We start from the raw sequence: 21,028 nt of genomic DNA on the forward strand, positions 1-21,028 counted from the left end.
CTAAATTGTTAAAATTTCAAACCAGAAATACGAATTTTCTATAAAACAGCTTCATTTTATAACAGTAAATAACGAATTTTAAAAAAAAAGTTTGTATTCACCCAAATACATGAATTTTAAACCAAGTCGGAAAATTTTGAACCAAAACAGATGAATTGTTAACGAAAAAAATAATATTGGATATGATTTCAACCAATAAAAGATGAGATTTCTTTACCAAAAAAAATTAATTTTAAAACGAAAAAGTCGATATTTGAACCAAGAAAGAAACCAATTTTCCACTAAATTGTTAAATTTTCAAACCAAAATGACCAATTTTCAAGAAAAAAGTTATAATTTTTACCCAAATACTTGAACTTTTTACCAAAGACATGAATTTTCAACCAAGTAGTTAAATTTTTAATAAAAACAGAAGAATTCTCAAAGAAAAATATAATATTTGATATTATTTCCACCAAAAAATATTTACGTTTTAAATCTGATTGAATTTTACTGAAAAAAAGGAGTTTTAAAATAAAATAATTGAATCTTCAACCAAAAGAGAGTGAGATTTTTTTTACCAAGACATTAATTTTGAAACAAAAAATGCGCAGATTTTTAAACAAAGAAATTAATCAATTTTCCACTAAATTATTAAGTTTTCCAACCAAAAAGACGAATTTTCTACAAAACAGTTTCATTTGCTCACCGAATATTAAAAAAAAAAAGAATTTTCAACAAAAAAGTTACTTTTCACCCAAATACTTGAACTTTTTACCAAAATACATGAATTTTCAACCAAGTAGTTAGATTTTCAACCAAAACAGAGGAATTCTCAAAGAAAAATATAACATTTGATATTATTTCTACCAAAAAAGATGTATGTTTGAAATCTGATTTAATTTTACTGAAAAAGATGAATTTTAAAATAAAATAATTCAATCTTCAACCAAAAGAAAGTGAGTTTTTTTCTTGCCAAGACATTAATTTTGAATAAAAAAAGGCGCAGATTTTTAAACAAGGAAAGAAATCAATTTTCCACTAAATTGTTAAATTTTCCAACAGCAAAAAGACGAATTTTCTACAAATCAGTTTCATTTGCTCACCGAGTATTAAAAAAAAAAGAATTTTCAAGAAAAAAATTAATTTTCACCCAAGCACTAACTTTCTACCAAAATATATGCATTTTCTACCAAAATAGATGAACTCTTAACGAAAAATATAATATTTAATATTATTTTCACCAAAAAAGATGTAAGTTGTAAATCTGATTGAAATTTACTAAAAAGCCGAATTTTCATAACAAATAATTGAATCTTCAACAAAAAAATATTTTTTACCAAAAGACATACATTTTGAAATGTTGAAAGTCGATTTTTGAACCAAGAAAGACACCAATTTTCAACTAAATTGTTAATTTTTTAAATCAGAAAGACGAATTTTCTACAAAACAGTTTCATTTTTTAACCGTAAATAATGAATTTTATCAAAAAAGTTTCTTTTCAACCAATTTCTTGAATTTTCAACTAAGTCATTAAATTTTCAACCAAAAAAGATAAATGGTTAACGAAAAATATAATATTTGATATCATTTCAACCAAAAATGGATTTAAATTTGAAATCTGATTGAATTTTCGTAAAGACGAATGTCCAAACAAACTAGTTGAATATTGTAGAACGGTTGAATCTTCAACAACTCAAAAGATAAGAAAATTTTTTTACCAAATGACATAAATTTTGAAACAAAAAATTCCGATTTTTGAATAAAGAAAGAAACCAATTTTCCACAAAGTTGTTAAATTTTCAAACCAAAAAGTCGAATTTTCTACAAAAAAGTTTCATTTTCTAACCAAAAAAGAATTTTCTATAAAACTTTTTTTTTCTAACCGAAAAGAATGAATTTTCAATAAAAAAGTTACTTCATACCCAAATCTCAAACAACAATATAAAATTTTATATTATTTCCACAATAGAAGATTTAAATTTGAGATCTGATTGAATTTTACTAAAAAAGACGAATTTTAAAATAAAATAGTTGAATTTTCAACCAAAAGAAAGTTAGATTTTGTTTACTAAAACATAAATTTTGAAACGAAAAAGGCCGATTTTTAAACTAAGAAATAAATCAATTTTCCACTAAATTGTTAAGTTTTCAAACCAAAAATACGAATTTTCTGCAAAAACAGTTTCATTTTCTATCCTAAAAGAACGAATTTTGGCTAAAAAAAGTTACTATATACCCAAATACTTGAACTTTCTACCAAATTACATGAATTTTCAACCAAGTAGTTAAATTTTTATCCAAAAGAGATGAATTTTCAAACAAAAAAATAATATATTTGATATTATTTCCACCATAAAAGATTCAAATTTGAAACCTAAATTTGACTAAAAGAGACGAATGTGAAAATACTCGTAAAATAGATGAATCTTCAACCAAAAGAAAGTGAGATTTTGTTTAAAAAACATAAATTTTGAAACGAAGAAGGCCAATGTTTAAACTAAGAAATAAATAAATTTTCCACTAAACTGTTAAATTTTCGAATAGAAAATACGAATTTTCTACAAAATTAATTTTTTACCCAAATACTTGGATTTTTTACCAAAATACATGAATTTTCAACCAAATAGTTAAATTTTCAACCAAAACAGAGGAATTCTCAAACAAAAATATATATTTGATATTATTTCCTCCATAAAAGATTCAAATTTGAAATCTGAATTTGACTAAAACAGACAAATGTGAAAATAAAATAGTTAAATCTTCAACCAAAAGAAAGTGAGATTTTTTTTTACAAAAACATAAATTTTGAAACGAAAAAGGCCGATTTTTAAACTAAGAAATAAATCAATTTTTCAATAAATTGTTAAATTTTCAAACCAAAAAGACGAATTTTCTACAAAACAGTTTCATTTTCTAACCGAAAAGGACGAATTTTCAATAAAAAAGTTACTTTACACCCAAATACTTGAAGTTTTTATGAATATACATGAATTTTCAACCAAGTAGTTAAATTTTATTCTAAAACAGATGAATTCTCAAAGAGAAATATATTATTTGATCTTATTTCCATCAAAAAAGATTTATCCTTGAAATCTGATTGAATTTGTCTAAAAAGGACAAATTTTGAAAAAAATACATCTCTTTAAATGTAAAATATCTTACTCCATCACAGAAAGAGATTAATTTTCTACCCATAACACAAAGTAACTAAAATTAAAGTTCCAAGTTAATAAAAAAATCGTAACTAAGTTAGAAATAACTTATTAAAATAGTAACAAAATTACCCTAAAAGTTGAAAATAACGTAACTTTTCCGTAACTTTGTTACTTGTAATAATGCATACTACCCAAGACTGTTTGTTACATATTAAAGATTACATAGTAGATCAGATCTGAGGACACCGCGAGTTAAGCCGAAGTTTTATGCCCTCGTATTTATATTCGGTAGCTGGTAGCAAATAGCGGTCTGCAGTTGCAGTTGCAGTTGGGTTTGGGTAGTACTGGACACATGTAGAAACCCCGGGTGGACGGGGTGAAGGCGTGCAGGAAGCGCTACCAGCAGTGGATTGGTGTTTTGCCGCGGCGCGCGGAGCAACCATTCGAAAAGGAAGGACCACCTCGTTTACCATATTTGGAAAACTTTCCCTAATATGGTAACGTCTACTTCTAAATATGGCAGCCAGGGACGCCCTCTCTCCGCTTGATGTAAGCCTCCGCGCCTTATTTACCTCACCGATTCCACCCTTCAGCACCAATCTCCAAAAATCTCTTCAATCAATCATGAAACACGAGGTACCCCTTCTATTTTTACCCTCATCAAAATCCCCAATCCTCCTTCAATTTTATCTCCCCGAATACGATGGACTGGATTTTAAGCGCGGAGGGACGGCCTGGAGGGGGGAAAAGTAGTCCCGCGACACACGCGGAGGCTCGTAGGTCAAGTTACGATGTTGAGCTCAACACTCAGTTCGCGAGGAGCGCTCGTATCGCGCAGTTAGTTTTCCCGTGTCGCTCTAGATGATCGATCACGTGGGAAAGCCTGCGCTGGGTTCTCGTGATATCGAGGCGAGAAAGGGCCGAGGGGTTGGGAATAAATGTGCGCGCGTCCGTAATGGACAACCCTAGTGGCGGAAGAGACAATCGGTACGCGGGACTCGGTTACAGCATGGGTATGATGGGGGGCGACGCTGGTACAGAGATGTACGGACGACCGTCCACCTCTCAACTTGCAACTTCTCAAATAGGCCGTGGTGGCGCCACCATGATGGCGACCGGCGCCACGACGCCCGGCATCGGGGTGCAAAGGGGTGTGAAACGCTCCTCGGACGTCTGCTACGAGGACAACCCGAGACAGCCCATCTCGCAGGGACAGATGATGCAAGACTGTGTTCCTGAGAACATGGACGAGTCCTTCACGAATTTGGGACAACCGAAAAAATCGCCACCCTCCAATGGCAAAAAGACCAAGGGAAGGGTCAAGATCAAGATGGAATACATTGACAACAAACTCAGGAGGTACACCACCTTCTCCAAGAGGAAGACAGGCATTATGAAGAAGGTTCGTTGTTATTACTCCAGTTTCACACCTGACAAGATACCAGCGTAATAAAGATTATTAGGATCATAGGATGTTTGTAAACAAAAAAAGAGGAGAAATTTGGTTTGTGTTTGACCGATTTCAAGCACCTGTGTGGTTCAGAAGTCACCCTGGGAGGACAACGTGGGTGGTGAAAGTGAAACAGTGAAATTGCTGTGCGTTCGTTCACTCGAGAGGAGCGGCGAGTTCCCCTGTCGTATTTCGTATTAACAAACTGCATGTCGAAATCCGGTGTGTGCATGTGTCAGGACAGTGGTGAATGTGATACGAACTGAGTTTCGAATTTTTTGAGGTTGGGCGGTTGCATTTTAGGCGTGGGCGGTTTCGGTTATTACCGACTGACCTTCGCGGACGGCATAACCTAACTTTCTCGTTCCGCTGCATTCTCGTCCCACTGCATTCACGCTTCGAAGTTTCTTGGAAATTTATTCACATTTCCTAGAAGAAGTATTCTCTATTTATATTTGAAACTGGTTCTTTTTCACGATTCTCACAGGACTTGAACATCGTCCATTTTTAGAGAGCTGTCAAAACAATGTCCTAGAAGTGTCAAGTGGTTTCGGGGAAAAGTCAGATAGTTTCGGTGAAACTTCGGGTTGTTTCGGAGAAGTTTCACTCAAGTGTCAGAAAGATTTCAATTGTCAGTTTTCTCGATTTTCATTGAGGACTTGTAGCAGATTTTTATTCGTTTTGGAGCAACACGATTGAAATGTTTATACAAATATTTCGGAGTAATTATTTGAGTTTTGATAATTTGTTAAATTTATATTGAATACGAATTTTTAAATAAACTAAAAGAAGTTTGTCGCAAATATTCATTCAGTTTCTTTACACCAAAATTTGTAAACATGATATTTTGAGCGAAAACTTTATTTTTGCGCATCACTTCATTTTTTATTCGAAATTTTTAAATTAATATGTCAGGAGCAAAATTTTCCGCTTTGCAAACTTTTAATTTCAAATTAAAAACATCACAAGCTCGAATTAAAACTTTTTAAAATAGTTCTGCCGAAAATCAGACTTATAGGAGAAAAATTTCAAACTAATGAAAAATAATTATTTTAACCATATTTTTTTATAATTTACTTTTGTCTTGCTGTCGCTTATTGTCAATTCTTGGGAAACGGTTGAATTCTAATAAATTACGGTTAGCTTTTTTGGAGAAAACATTTTGTACAACTCTACTTTTGCCAATTTGTTAAATACGTTAATAATCTATAAGTATAGATATTTGTTTAAAACATGTTAACTTTAAAACAAATAGTTTTTACCAAATCAGTCACAGAAAAATCTCATTTAAAAATTAGAAACAGTAATTCAACCATTTTTAACAATTAGTAAGAAGTGACAGCAAAAAACAATGCAATTTCGTTTACAATTCAAGGGAAACCTGAAATTGTCAGAGAATTTTTACCGGGATAATCCTGGAAATATCAGGGAATTTTTTTGAGAGTGAAGCAATTTTTTCGAAAGTGTGCTTAAATTTGTTAAATTGTAAAAAAAATTTTAACAGCAATGTTTTTATTTCATTTATAAAAGTAGCTTTATAGTAATGGATTTAATTATTTTGATAAGAATTCATCTTTTTGGATGAAAGTTAAACTCTTGTTAAAAATTAATTTTTTAACTGAAAATTTAATTATTTCAGTGGAAACTTGAACAATTTTGTCAAAAATTCGTTTTTTGTTTGTTTTTTTGTTGAAAATTAATTTTTACAACTCAAAACTTCACTAAGCCAGTTGAAAGTTCGTTTGTTTTTGGTTAAGAATTAATATTTGTAACTGAAATACAACTATTTCGGTTAAAACTGGAAGTATTTTTTTGAAAATTCGTTTTTTTTTGGTTTAAAATTATTTTTGTAACTCAAACTGTAACTATTCCATTTGAAACTTGAACTATTTGGTTGAAAATTGCTTGTTTTTTGTTAGAAATTAATTTTTTGGCCGAAAATTTAACTAACTATTTTTGTTAAAAATTCGTTGTTTTTTTCATGTTTTAAAATAAATTTTTAAACAAAAACCTTAGCTACTCGATTTGTTATTGAAAATTTATGTATTTTAATGAAAATTCATGTCTTTTGGTAGAATGGTTGGTTTAAAATTCATGTTTTTGGTAATAATTCAACTATTCCAGATGATTCATAATTTTAGCTTGAAACTCATATTTTTCATTTAAAATGTATAGCTATTTGAGTAAAAGATTAATCATTTTAGTTGCAATTTTTGGCACAAGTATCTTACAGATTTCAGATTTGAAACGTGCGACTTGATGAGACGTTTACTTCATTTTTGCCTCTAAACATTGTAGAAATTTAAATTTTAAATCTTTAAAATCGAAGATTTTTTAATTTTGAAAATTTAGAATTAAAAATTATGCAAGTTATAAGTCTTATAATTAAAAAATTTGCTTTTCATCTTCAAAATCATCAACGAAAATAATGTTATTTATTTTTTCTATATTTTTAATTTTTATAAATTAAAAAAAAATTAGAGCAAAGTGTGAATTTTATTCTTCTGTTATAAGGGGTAGTTTTTCTCGATTCTATGTAATTCCAACTGAAAGCATTTTAAGTTCCAGCAAAAAATTCCTTCTGTAATTTTAAAAGTCTTCGAGTTCAAGGATTCTTAAATTAAAAAATTTCTTAGAGTTTGAAATTATTTATTTGAAAAAATTATAATACGAAATAAAGCATAAAATTGTAATATTTTTTAGTTGATAAATTTTGGAACGTTAAATTGAAATGTTATCATTTCTTCAAGATTTTGAATACTAAAAGCATATGTTTTGTTTTAAAATAACTTTATCTGTAATAATTTGTCACATTTACCAAGAGCATCAATTTTGCCCCAACTTGTGTCAAAATTAGCTCTACATAATCCAAAAGACAAAGCGTCAACGACTGGAAATATGCCAACTAAACCAGCCTACAATGATTCCAAGGAAATACGAAATCAAGCGAAATCTGACTGAAGCTTAAATACCCAATTACCATGAATTTGGCCACTAAACACCTCCTAAATGTATCCTCTCTTCTGAAATTCTCAATAGCTGGATTAGTTCTTAAACCCATAATTCCTTATCAGTTCTCTAAACCCTAATTAATCAAATTGCATCTAAATCTAAGCCGCATTTTAATGATGCATCTATGATTTAAAATCTCTCAATGAGTTCTTCGGGATTTTCGTGATTGGATCCTTACTCTAAATTCGAAATTCCTTTCAATTGGCGGTTCCAGTAGAATTACTTGTCAGATAAATTTAAAGGCGGGTCGCTGGCCCTAAAAATAAAATCTACAGCTGTCTCTAGTCTAATAGCGTTTGGGCGGTGCTCATCCACTTACTACTCCTGTTTTTCATGACGGAAAAATATCGACTTGAAACAAAATAAAAATCGTTTCCAAAACAGGTTTTAATCATCTTTGCATATCTCAGTACACGATCTAACCTAAATCTCAACTCAGAAGTAACTTCGTTTCGTATCACGAGTCTGTACTTTTTAATTCTTATAATTGAGGAGCAATTAAGTGTGAAAAATGACTTTGAGCTTTCACTCCACTTAACGAATTCCTTCATCGGTCATCCAAATTTTACTCCCGCCTCTTTTCGTGATAAGATCGAGTGTGTTTATGATTTTTTTAATCGCGTTTATTTCACGGGATTTAATATTTTAATTAAGCACCTCATCCAGGCTTAGGTTGTTATAACTTTAAAGAATTATGAAGTTCCAGAAATTATATTTAAAAGTCTTTAAATTTTGATTTGAAAACGAAAAAGAAAGATATTTAATTTTCAGATATTTGAACTCTAATTTTAATTTCCTTCAAGTGAAACTTGTAAAGTAAAAGTAGGCGTTTGAAAATTTTTGTTTACGCATATGAGCGGTTATGGTTTTTTTTGTCTCATTCTTCATGCATATTTTCTGCATTCTTAACTAACTATTATCCTTTGCATCTAATTTCGTGTAATAAAAAAAAAGTAAGCACATTTTTATTGGCAAATAGAGCAGTATGTCTCGCTTTAAAAGCACCTTAAGAATTAAAGACACCGGGTTTATGATAGACAAAAATTTATTGGAGGGATAATTATTTACAGTTTGTTGATCACGAGAGGAATTTCTGCAGCTTTGAATTAAACTCTGTCAGAATACATTACTTACTAGCTTCAATATTTTGTTTTTATTATTTATTTTTCATATTTCAGATCCGTATTAGAAATAACGTCAACATTAAATGATAAATCTTAAAAAGGTCTGGGACAAAGATTTCATTCAGACAAATGACCACACAACTGACTAGCTTTATTTGAAAATTTTGCATAGACATGACTTTTTATTTCCATCTATCGCCCACTACACAATTAAATTAGATATTATGCCATGTCACAACTCTGTCATGAATGTCTTTCAAAATTATGATTCATGATGACGAAATTTGTTTTATTACAAAGAGCTTTTTAGATAATTTCTCTTATTTCAGGGTGTCTATTTACCTTTAAAAAACGTCAGTGATTTTTTTTTTTTAAGTGAAAGAATTTTTTCGAAAGCGAGCTTAAATTTTTAAAATTGTAAAATGAAAGTAAACAAACATGTTCTTTCATTTGTATTAGTAGCTTTATATTAATGGATTTATCTATTTTGTTAACAATTTATATTTTTTTAATGAAAGTTCAACAGCTTGTTTGAAAGATAAACTCTTGTTCAAAGTTGATTGTTTTCTTGTTTTTTGAAGATTCATAACTTTAATTGAAAATTTCTTCTCTTTTTCGTTGGAAATTAATTTTTTAAAATAAGAATTTAATTAATCATGTTGAAAATTCATCTCTTTGGTTGTGCATGAATTTTTTTAACTGAAAATTGAAATATACAATTTCAGGTTGAAAAATATATTTTTTTAGCTGTAAACTATTTTGTTCAGCAGAAAATATAACAACTCCATTTTTTATTGATAATTTATGTCCTTAGTTGAAAATTCTAACTATTTGTTTGAAAATTCACGTTTTTTAATGGAAATTCCTGTCTTTTGGTAGAAAATGAATCTTTATGGTTGACAATGAATTTTTTTGACGCACCTAAAGTTCAGAACGTTCAAATGAACAAAACATTTTTGCCGAGTTTTATTTTATCAAAAAATATTGTTCCAGCTACAATTAAAACAATGCATTAAAAGATTATTTTGTATTTTATTATTTGCAATAAATAGAATCAATGTTTCAGTGTTCTTTCTATTTTAAAAAACTATCAGTTAAATTTTCGTTCATTTGAACGATCAGAACATCAAGCACATATTTTTTTGTCTGAAAATTCAACTATTCCAATTCAAAATTCTTCATTTTACTTGAAAATTCATCTTTTTGGGGTTAAAATTCAACTGCTTGGTCGAAAGTTGAATACTGTTTTTAAAAATTAATTTTTCTGGTTGAAGATTTATAATTTTAATTGAAAGTTGACTCCTGTTTAAAAATTTAACTGTTTTCTTGAAAATTCGTTTACTTTTGGTTGAATTTTTGTTTGAAACTAATCTAGTTGAAAATTCATTTCCTTGGTTAAAAAATATTTTTTGAAACCGGATATTTAACTTATGGATTTTTGTTTAAAATTGATCTTTTTTAGTTTTAAATTCATGTATTTGGACGAAAATTCGTTTTTTTTTTTTGTAGAAAATTAATGTTTTTAGGTCACAATTTAACTATTCCGGGGTGGCCGCTGAACCGGGAAATGACCGAAAATTTTATGAGACCGGGAAATGACAGTGAATTTATTTTTTGACCGGGAATTTTACTGAATTTTTAGAATAAAAATTGTGTCCAACTTTGATTTCACTCGGTTTTTAAATAATTGGTTAAATTGTGATTTTTATAAATTATTATATCATATAGTTTAGAATTCTTAATTCGAAAATCTTTCAATTTAAAAATTTTCCATTTTAGATTTTTAATTTTTAAGCATATATTTTAATTTAAAGAATTTTAAAATGCAGTTTTAAAGGTTAAAAAAATCAGAAGTTTTTAAAATCGAAGATTTTTTTAATGAAAAATATAGTGGCCGCCGGTCCGGGAAACCGGGAACTTAACGAATTTTTAGAAGAAAAGTCTTACCAAGTTCGATTTTAAAAGTTTTTTAAATAGTTAAAGATTGTAACTGTTTTAATCCGAAAGTCTTAATAAGAATTTAAATTAATATATAATTTATTCCGATTATTTTATTTTTAAATACAAATTTTCATTATCTATCAACAATACATTTTTAATTCAGAGTTTCAGGTTTTCCTTTATATTATTCGTTATATGAAATTTAATAAGTGAATTTATTAACATATAATTTCTATTAATTTGTTCAGCTATTAAAAAATGTAAAAGTGCATTTTACTATTTTCAATTTAAAAATAAATCCATAATAATATAGTCATAATTAAAGGTTTTTAGGAAATTAAAAATATTGTGAGTCTAAATTATTTAATCTTTATCCCATTTAATTTGAAATTTCTTAATGTAGAAAAAGAATCAGTATTTGATATTTAGCAATATCTCACTGTTCATTTAAGATGAGTGAATTGAAACCAAATATTTAAAATAAAACAATTTGAAACTGAATTGTTTTACATAGAAAGCTTTGAATATTTAGATTTTCGAAGAACTTTTAATCTTTTAGCGTTACAATTTACATTTTTTCTATATAAACGTGTTTAATTTATAAGTGAAATTGTTAAATTTTGACGCATAAATAAAAATTGAACACTTATTATTTGTAGAAAAAATTTGAGTAATTTGAAGAGATATTTAGAAGTTTTGAAAAGATTCATAATTAATTCAAAACTTGAAATTATTTCAAGTAATTGAAACGAAGTGTGTTAACATATTTTTCAGAACTTCTAAATATATTTTAAAATCAATCGAAATTTTCCTACAACTTTTGAAAATCCAACAAATTAAATAAAATCCTTAAATTTTTCCATGTTCTTTGATCATTTTTAAATCTCTTAAAATCTTCTTAAACATTCGGTTGCAATAATTTTTCAAAGTGAAAAATCATTTTCAATTTTCCTAAGAATCTTAAGATTTTTTTTTATTATTTTGAAGTCTTTCATAATTTAAAAAAAATTAAATTTTTTGTTTGAAATCTGCAAAAATCTACGTTTTATTTTTATTTCGGCTGTAAGTATTTGAAATTATTTCAAGTTCTAAATTTAATTCGAATCTTTTTAAAACTTCTAAATATATCTTATAATTGCTCTAATATTTTTACAAATAATAAGTGTTCTATTGTTATTTATAAATTTAAATTAAATTTTTTTTTAATTTGTAGGATTTTCTAAAAGTTATAGAAAAATTCAGTTAATTTTGAAATATAATTTTGAACATTTTTAAAGTTCATTGCTTGATTCTTTAATTTAGACTATTGAAAATGTTAACGTGCATTTATATTTTTTGAACTTAATCTGAATCTTTGAATTCTTTAATTGATCAAATTTCTAAATTTTACAGTTTATTTGAATTTTTTTAACATTGTTTAATTGAAAAGTGTTAGTACCTTCCATTTGGTACGTGTACATTTTTGAGTATTTGCATACACAATTTCTGAATTGAAAAACTTTTAAACTTTAATTTTAAAAGTTTGTGATTCAAGTGTTCCACTTTGAATGCTTTGATTTGTTGTTTATTGTTTATTACTTTATATGGAAAAATGTTTAGAATCTAGTTTGATTTTTTAAATTTCATTGGCCGTGAAAAATGTTTGCGAACCGAAAAATGACCGGGAATTTTTTTCTTCTATTAAAACGGCCACCCTGTTTTTCAATATAATATTCACAACTTTAGTTATAGATTTCTCAATTTGGTTGAAAATTCAACTATTTTGTTGCAAATTCATTTTTTCTTGATTAAAAATTAGTTTATTGTACAAAAAATTTAACTACTCCATTTTTTAATGAAAATTTATATTTTTCAATAGAAAATTCAACTGTTTGGTGAAAAATTTAAGTATTTCAGTTAAAGAATAAAACATTATAGTTTCAAATTCATCTTTTTGGTTTCAAATTAATTTTTTTTAATGACAGTTACTTCATTTTGGTCGAATATTTTTCTTTCTTAGATGAAAATTGGAATATTTGATTGAAAATTCGTCTTTTTGATTGTAATTTTAACTATTTTTTGAAAACGTATTATTTTTATTTGAACATTAAGGAATTTGAACTTTAGGAATATGGACTTCAGGAACAAATTTAAGAAAGGATTAATTATGTTTTAGTATTATTTATTTATCTAATTATTCGATCGTGATCATATATTTTAAAATATCTTGTAATATAAGAGGTCAAAGCCTTCTAAATTAAATTTTAAGAATTAAGTTCACAAATTAAAGCCAAATTAAAGGTAAGGTAAATTTGTTTACCTTGTGAATTTGTGTTTGGGATGTGTATAAAGGTTCCAAGGGAGTCTATCGAGAGTCAATTATAGTCATTGCTTAAAAATTAATAACTGATTGCTAACTCGGGTTTAAGAGCGAAAGTAACTGCTCTGTAACACGTCTTGAGTCTTGCTACGGCGGAAGAGTATTTTTAGACAGACAAGAAACCATTTATATCCCATTGCTATGAAAGTAATAAAGCCGACTAATACACCGGCATGTATTGCGGATTAGCCGGCGATAGCTATAAAATTGCACACATTAAGTACTGCTTATACTTTTCTCGGTTCTGTATTAGCATCCTTATTCTGACATTTGTAATGTTTGATATTTATCTCCCCGATCAACACTCAAGCGTCTAATAATGTCGTTAATATTTATAATTAATGTCTAATTTTCTATTAGTTACGTAATTTACTTCAAAATGACTGTTATAATGTCCTTTGCCTTTTTAAAGTCATTGAATCTAGATTTTATAAAATAATTGCTACAAGTTTGCAAAATAATTTAAAATCGTTTGGTGTCCATTTTTATTAGTCCTTTTGGTTTCATCATTCAAAGACCGGTAGCAGTTCTCTTGTCTTGTACCTATTACATAATTCGAAAGTAGTTTCCCCTGCTCTAATTTTAAATCCTACTTATAATGTTTATAAACTACATTCTATCGTATTTTATATATTTATTTATTTTATTTAAAGATAATAAATAGTTGTATTTTCAATTGGAAAATGAATGGTCAGTTACTTGGGTTTGATAGTGATTGTTTCTGAGAACAATTTTTTTTCTCTTTATCAAAATTATAATTATAAAAAGTGTGTGAGGATTATCAAATGGTTAAGAACTCCTCTTTGGCATTCCGGGCATTTAGATCAGATTTTATCGGATTGCAGAAAGAAGTGATAAGATTTTAGTGCCTTTAATGCTTGACAGCTGATCGTTTGATAAGACCAGTTAACTACTGGTTGTGCTAGGATGAAGATGGATAATTACGTTGAGTGTAATAAGACAGCATTCTGAATCTCAATCCTTATTTTTTCCTCTATTAATCATGTTTTGATGGTTATCTTCTTTTCAATAAAAAATATTGTATTCGTAAGAGCCCCCCTTAAACTTCAAATTAATCTTTTAAATTCACTTTTTTGTATATACCTAATTTTGTATTCTATCCAAAAAAGCGGGTTTTATAATTGACCAGAAAATTTTTTTTTATATTCAGAAACTATTTTGAATTTAAAAGTGTATTGTGAGATATTATTAAAAATTTGTTAAATTAAGAGTTGATAAATTATTTTTTTTATCCATATGACTCAAGATTGACTTGATTGCGGTATTTTTAAAACCAGACAGCTGTTTTACCAAAAATAAAACTATCAGTGGATCTTTTTAATCCCTGCGTATACGATGTCAGTCTAAAATAGTCACCCCTTGTTTATATTTCAGTATTTTAAGCCTAAGAAAGCATGGTAAGCAATATGCGGGTTTTGTCTTTACAGGGAAGACAAGTATGTTATTGTCTCCTTCAACCCTCGAATTAACAGTGTAAAAATTTCAATTATATTTAATCTATTATTTATATTTAACAACATTTGCATAGAATACCGCAGTCGGATTTTTACATCTTAGAGGTTGAAAATATTCAAATATTTATATTTTTTTTATTGTTAAATTGATAAAGCGAATTTATCAAATTCATTCTTGAAAATTATTTTCCTAGAAAAACTTAATTTTCTGATTGGAAAAATGATTTTTAACGATTTTTTTTCTGTAACTCAAATTTTTCTGAAATATTTATAGTTCAAACGGAGAACCTGCATGAAATCTTCTTAAAATTTTTTTATTGTTTTTTTATTTTATTTGATAGTTAAGCAATAATTTGTGCAACTGAATTTAAGTTGGGTTGACTGAATTGAAGTTCATTTAACTATATTTAAACGGAATCCAGCTGAATTGAAATGAATAAAATGTAACTGATAGCTAAGTGGCTGAAGCTGAACATTATATTTATTTTTGGAAATAGTATTGACAAAATAGAATTTAAAAAATATAAACATAATTTTTTAAAGGACTTGTCTTGCGAAAAATCAGGTCTTAGGAAAAAAGTTTTCTGTGGTTTTAAGAATTTAAATATTTAGTCATTGTTTCTGAAAGAATAAGTAGTATTTTTAATGAGGAAAGTTTAGCACTTACGAAAAATAATTATTTCAATAATATTTATGGTAACTGTATTTTTTCTCTCACAAATTTTTGAAAAAGTAGTCGAATTTTAATAAGTTATGGCTTATTTTTTTCTGGAAAGATATTCTTACAGTAGACTGTTACGAATTTTTAAAATAAGTAGATACTCTGTAAATATAGTTCTTTCTGTAAAAAATGTGTTTTTTCAATTATTTAAACGATTTCAGCCATCAAAAAATATAATTTCAAAATTGGTAATAGTAAAATTATAGAATGTTTTTCTTGAAAAAATAAGCCAACAATGATTAAAATTTAACCATTGAAAAAAAGTTGGTAAGCATGATCCTAAGAAAAACTTCAATGGAAAAAAAGCATTTTTAAAATAAATGACTTTTGCAAATTTTAACATTTTTTATTCAGAATGTTTATTATTTGAAGTGACATCAATTGTAATATTTTTTTAAATTCTTTAAAACATAGAAAATGAATTTATTAATTTGATATTTTACAAAATTGATCTTTAGTGTTGTGTCTTTCATGAGAGCTAAAAAGATTAAATCTACATTCATTTTCCTAGCTCCTGCCAAGAATTAAAGTTAAAATACAAAATTCCTTTAAAATCTGAATTTTATTTTGGTCTTTCTTACGCGCTAATTTAATAAATACAAGGCCAAATTTTTGCAGTGAAGGCGCATTTAACGCAAAATTTATTAAGATTTTTAAAAATTAAAGAATTATCCTTATTCTGGATGATATAAGTGATTTAGGTTCAGATTCGATAACTTCAGGCACTTAAGCTAAGCTAAGTTTTCTTTAAACTCAATCAAGCTTAGCAAACCTGTTATCAAATCATTGAGTTAAGATATTTATTCATCAAACTTACATTTTTTTGAGATTACGAACCACTTTATAACTTTAGTGATGTTTTGTAGTTTACATAAAAAATTAAGATTAAAAAAGTACGATTAGTTTAAGCTTTTAAAGTGCTAAAGTGTTAGCTTTAGGTTATCTTAAACAATAAACTGGCACAACTTTTTCAACTTTTTTTTCTAATCGAAAAATATAATTATAGTTATTTGTCAGTCATTTCAACATCTATAAAAACCATTTACAAACATTTCTGAAAATCTTAAAATAAAAACTGTTTTTCCTAGCTCCTGCCAAGATTTAAAATTGAAGCATAGTATTTTTTAAAAATCTGAATTTCATTTATGTCTTTCTCACTTGATAATTAATTACATAGAAGAAGAAATTACTAAAGCCTACAAAAATGTTATCTATACTCTGGACGGCGCTTATCATCTTTCAAAGTCAAGGCTCGTTTTTAATAGGTCACCCGGTTAGTGTGTTTAAGAAATTGAGTGTGAATAATTTGTTTATTATTAAAAAAGTGCCACAAATTTCACAAATTAAGTTCTTAGAACCTTTAAACAATAAAAATTAAACTCATGAACAATAATCATTTCGTTTTCTGCATAGTATAGGTATATTAAAAAGTTTATAGGGATTTTTGGTGAAATTGAAGGTCCTTTTTAAGTTAAAAAACACCGAGTGTTTGATTTTAGGAAATATCAGGGATTTTTTTTTAAGTCACGAAATATTTCCGAAAGCTTGCTTAATTTTGTAAAAAATTGCAATCTAAATTTGAATAAGAATGGTTCTTCATTTGTAAAAGTAGCTTTATATTACTGTATTTAACAATTGTTTTGAAATTACTTTTTTTTTTTAATTATTTTTTTAAACTGAAATTTATATTGTAATTTTAAAAAATTCAGCACGCTTTAGGAAAACTTGTCGATACTTAAATATTAAAATATTTTATGGTTTTAATATCAACTACTGAATTTTTTGTTGATAATTCGTCTTTTTTTAGAATGAAAATTTGATTACTTGGTTGAAATTTAAAATCTTAAAAATCAATGTTTTGGTTCAGGTAATTTATCATTTGAATTGAAAATTCACCCTTTCTGGTTGAAAATTCGTTTTTTCCTGGGTTGACAATTTTTAATAGTGGAAATTTAACTATTTCAGCTGAAACTTTAACTACTTGTTTAAAAATTTATTTATTTTTTTGGTTGAAATTTTTTTTAAACTGAACATTTATCTCTATGGTTGAATATAATTTATTAACTAAAAATGTATTTATTCAATTTTTGTTTGAAAAATGATCTATTTTAGTTGAAATTGCATGCTTTATTTTGTAGAAAATAATCTTCGTGTTTGAAATATAATCTGTTTGGTTGAAAATTCAATGGTTCTAGATAAATATTAATAATTTCAGTTCCAGCTAAATATTCATAATTTCAGTTGAAAGTTCATCACTTTATTTGAAAAGGCATTTTCTTTTATTTGTTATATTAAAACTGAAAACTATAACTTTGGATGAAAAATTATCGTTTTTAGTTGAAAATTCGTCTTTTATGGTAAAAAAATAATCTTCTTTGTTGCAAATTCATCATTTTAGTTACAAATTAAATCTTTTTTGTTTAAAATTTAACATTCCAGTTGAAGATCTATTATTTTAACTGAAAATGCAACTATTCCATTTGAATATTTAATTATTGTATTAAAATTTTTTTTTTGTTGATCTTCAATTTTTATAACTGAAAATTTAACAATTCAATTTTTGCTTGAAAATTCATTTTTTTTGCTAGAAAATAATCTTCTGGGCTGAAATTTTTTTTTCTCGTTTAATATTACATTTTGGTTGAATAAAAAATATGAATTTTTAAGGATGTAAACTGGGTACAATCAATCTCAAAAGTTGCCTATCTTTAAATCGATTGATAAAATCAACAAAAAAAGATCTATTAATTTCTGTAAATCTTGATGGAGGCTTCTAAGCACACTTCAGAAAAAAATAATCGAAGTTAAAATTGTTTATTTAACAGTAGTTATTGAAAGGTTTAGTTTTTCCTTTCTCTTTAGGGAAAAGTTACAATTTTTATTTAATTCTAATGATTAAGGCCTCATTTTATTCTTCGAAGAATTCTATAAATTTCTATTTGGGTTAAATTTATTTTAAAAAATCAATTGAGAAATCATATATTTATTATTGCTATAAGCAATCAAAGTTTAAATTTTAATTAACAACACCCAAATAGAATTGTAGAGAATCCTTCAAAGAATAAAATGCGGCCTTGATCATCAGGGCTAAATAAAAATGGTAAAAACTAAACCTTTAAATAACTACTGTTAAATAAACAATTTTAACTTCGATTATTTTTTTCTGAAGTGTGCTTAGAAGCCTTCATCAAGATTTACAGAAATTAATAATAGATCTTTTTTTGTCGATTTTACAAATCATTTTAAAGATAGGCAACTTTTGAGATTTATTGTACCTAGTGTACATCCTTAGCTATAACGATGATTTTTCACCTGAAATAGTTAAAGATTCATCGTTATAGTCGAAAATTCATCTTTTTCTTTAAAATTCAACTATTCTAGATGAAGATTCATCATCTTATTTAAAAAGTAATTAGTTTGGTTGAAAATTTGTTGATTTGTTAGATTGAAATTTAACTATTTTGTTGAAAATTCATGTATTTTGCTGAAAAATCTTCTTTTTTTTGTTGTTAGAAAATTAGTCTTATGGTTTGAAATATAATCTTGGTTTTCGAACATTCATCTTCTTGGTAGGAAATTTAATTTAAATTTAAATATTCATAATTTTAGCAGGAAAATATTGTTTTTTTTTTTGGTTGAAAGTTAAACTCTTTTTTCAAAAATTTAGCCTTTTGTTTTAAAACTAATATGTTCTAGTTGTATATTTATTATTATAGTTAAAAATTCATTACAGATTAACATTTTTTAAAATTAATTTTTTAAACTGAAAATTGATCTATTCCATTTTTGGTAGAAAACTGATATTTTACCATTCAAAATTCAACTATTTGGTTGAAAATTGATCTTTTTCAGTTGAAAATTAACCTGTTTGGTTGAGATATCATACATTTTGTTAAAAAATATCTTTTTTTATTGAAAATTAATCTTTTCTGTTTAAAATTCAACTATCCTAACCAAAAATTTATAATTTTATTTGAAAATTAATTAGTTAGGTTGAAAATTATTTTTTTTTTTTTTAGATTGAAATTCAACTATTTTGTTGAAAATTGATGTATTTTGTTGAAAAATCTTTTTTTTTTGTTTTTTTTTTTTAGAAAATTAATCTTCTCGCTGTAAAATTAATCTTGGTTTTTGAAAATTCATCTACTTGCTTGGAAATTTAAGTATTCCAATTAAATGTTCATAATTTTAGCAGAAAATTATTTTTTTTTTGGTTGAAAGTTAAACTCTTTTGTCAAAAAGTCATCCGTTTATTTTAAAACTAATATGTTCTAGTTTTATATTTATTATTTTAGTCACAAATTCATTACAGGTTAACTTTTTTTTTACTTAATTTTTTAAACTGAAAATTAATCTATTCCATCTTTGGTAGAAAACTGATATTTTGCCGTTCAAAATTCAACTATTTGGTTGAAAATTGATCTTTTTCAGTTGAAAATTAACCTGTTTGGTTGAGATATCATACATTCTGTTGAAAAATCCTCTTTTATTATTGAAAATTAAGCTTTTTGGTTGAAAATGCAACCATTTGTCTGAAAATTGATCAATCTTGTTGAAATCGCAATTATCTGACTTGCGAAGTTAGGTATTTAAAGCGGTTTGAATACAATATTAAGAAGCAGAACTATGCAAAATTATACCTGGACAAATCTGTGATACCCGGGAAAAACCTGGAATAGTCAGGGAATTTTATTCCAGCATTATATTCAATCTTTATTCCAATGTAATAATTTCATAATTTATTGTTCCTTCTTCTTTCAGGCCTACGAGCTTTCGACCCTGACAGGCACTCAGGTGATGCTTCTCGTGGCGAGTGAAACTGGCCACGTCTATACTTTCGCGACGCGAAAGCTCCAGCCGATGATAACGAGTGAGGCTGGCAAGGCGCTGATCCAGACTTGTCTGAACAGTCCGGATCCGCCGCCCTCGGGTTCTTCCGGAGACCAGCGAATGTCAGCGACCGGCTTCGAGGAAACGGAACTGACGTACAACATCGCCGACGAGGAGCAGAAAGTAAGACAACTGGTGTATGGCTCACCACACGGGGGCGGCTTGCACGCCGGTTACGCGACGGCCGGCGGACCGCCAGGCTCGCAGCACGCGCCGCCCCCGCACGCGCAACATGCTCAGCACGCGCATTTGATTGCGCATGCGCATGCTGGTTCACCAAGCTCGCACTTGGTACCTTGTTCGAGTCCTGGTCCCATGCTCGCCGGAGGACCCTATCAACAATCCTGCCCCTCGCCCCTTCCGCCGCCACACGCGAGTTACCACCCGCATATGTCGCATTCACACCCCCAGCGGTAGTAAAGGCTCTCCGAGGAACTCTTGTCCGTCTGCCAGTCTACCTATCGCCTTTTCTCATTCACTCCGGGAGATCACTTTTTTTCTATTTTTTTTTTTTTTTTTTTTTTTTTTTTTTTTTGTTAATCTATAGAATTTATGAAAAGAAAACCAAGAATCCCACGAGCAAATTTGACCAACCATCGTAAAAATTGGCGATATAATTTAAAAAAAAAGATCTTTAAAAATAATAATAATGGAATCAAAACAATTTCCTAAAAAAGAGAAACGAGATTGTCAGGTATCAAAGAGAGAGAGAGAGAGAGAGGCATCGTTCTTTCGTTGCTGTTTCGACCTGCTCACATTTTTCTTAACTTGATAAGGATGCAGTGTGAGTACCGAAACATTGGTAAATATTATTTTTTAAATCTTTTTTTTTTATTAGTATTTGATTATAATAATAATAATAAAAAAGACGATTATTTTTGTCCATTTTTTTTTCTTTTTTAGGATATTTTTTTTCAA

The 21,028-nt window shown here is 27.7% G+C and overlaps 1 protein-coding gene across 3 annotated transcripts in view; it reads left to right on the top strand.

Annotated features, from left to right (window-relative positions):
- The first annotated feature begins 3,945 nt into the window (after positions 1–3,945).
- Positions 3,946–21,028, top strand: part of LOC117179732 (serum response factor homolog) — a 127,346-nt gene continuing 110,263 nt past the window's right edge. For all 3 annotated transcript variants that reach the window (XR_004467951.1, XM_033371785.1, XM_033371786.1), the window contains exons 1-2: positions 3,946–4,540; positions 19,982–20,233. Coding sequence is in view for 2 of the 3 variants with exons in the window: in XM_033371785.1 (XP_033227676.1) it covers positions 4,094–4,540; positions 19,982–20,233 (699 nt within the window). In the remaining variant the exon portion in view is untranslated. The remainder of the gene's footprint in view (positions 4,541–19,981; positions 20,234–21,028) is intronic.

This window comes from Belonocnema kinseyi, chromosome 9, assembly GCF_010883055.1.
Source record: "Belonocnema kinseyi isolate 2016_QV_RU_SX_M_011 chromosome 9, B_treatae_v1, whole genome shotgun sequence".
NCBI lineage: Eukaryota > Metazoa > Arthropoda > Insecta > Hymenoptera > Cynipidae > Belonocnema > Belonocnema kinseyi.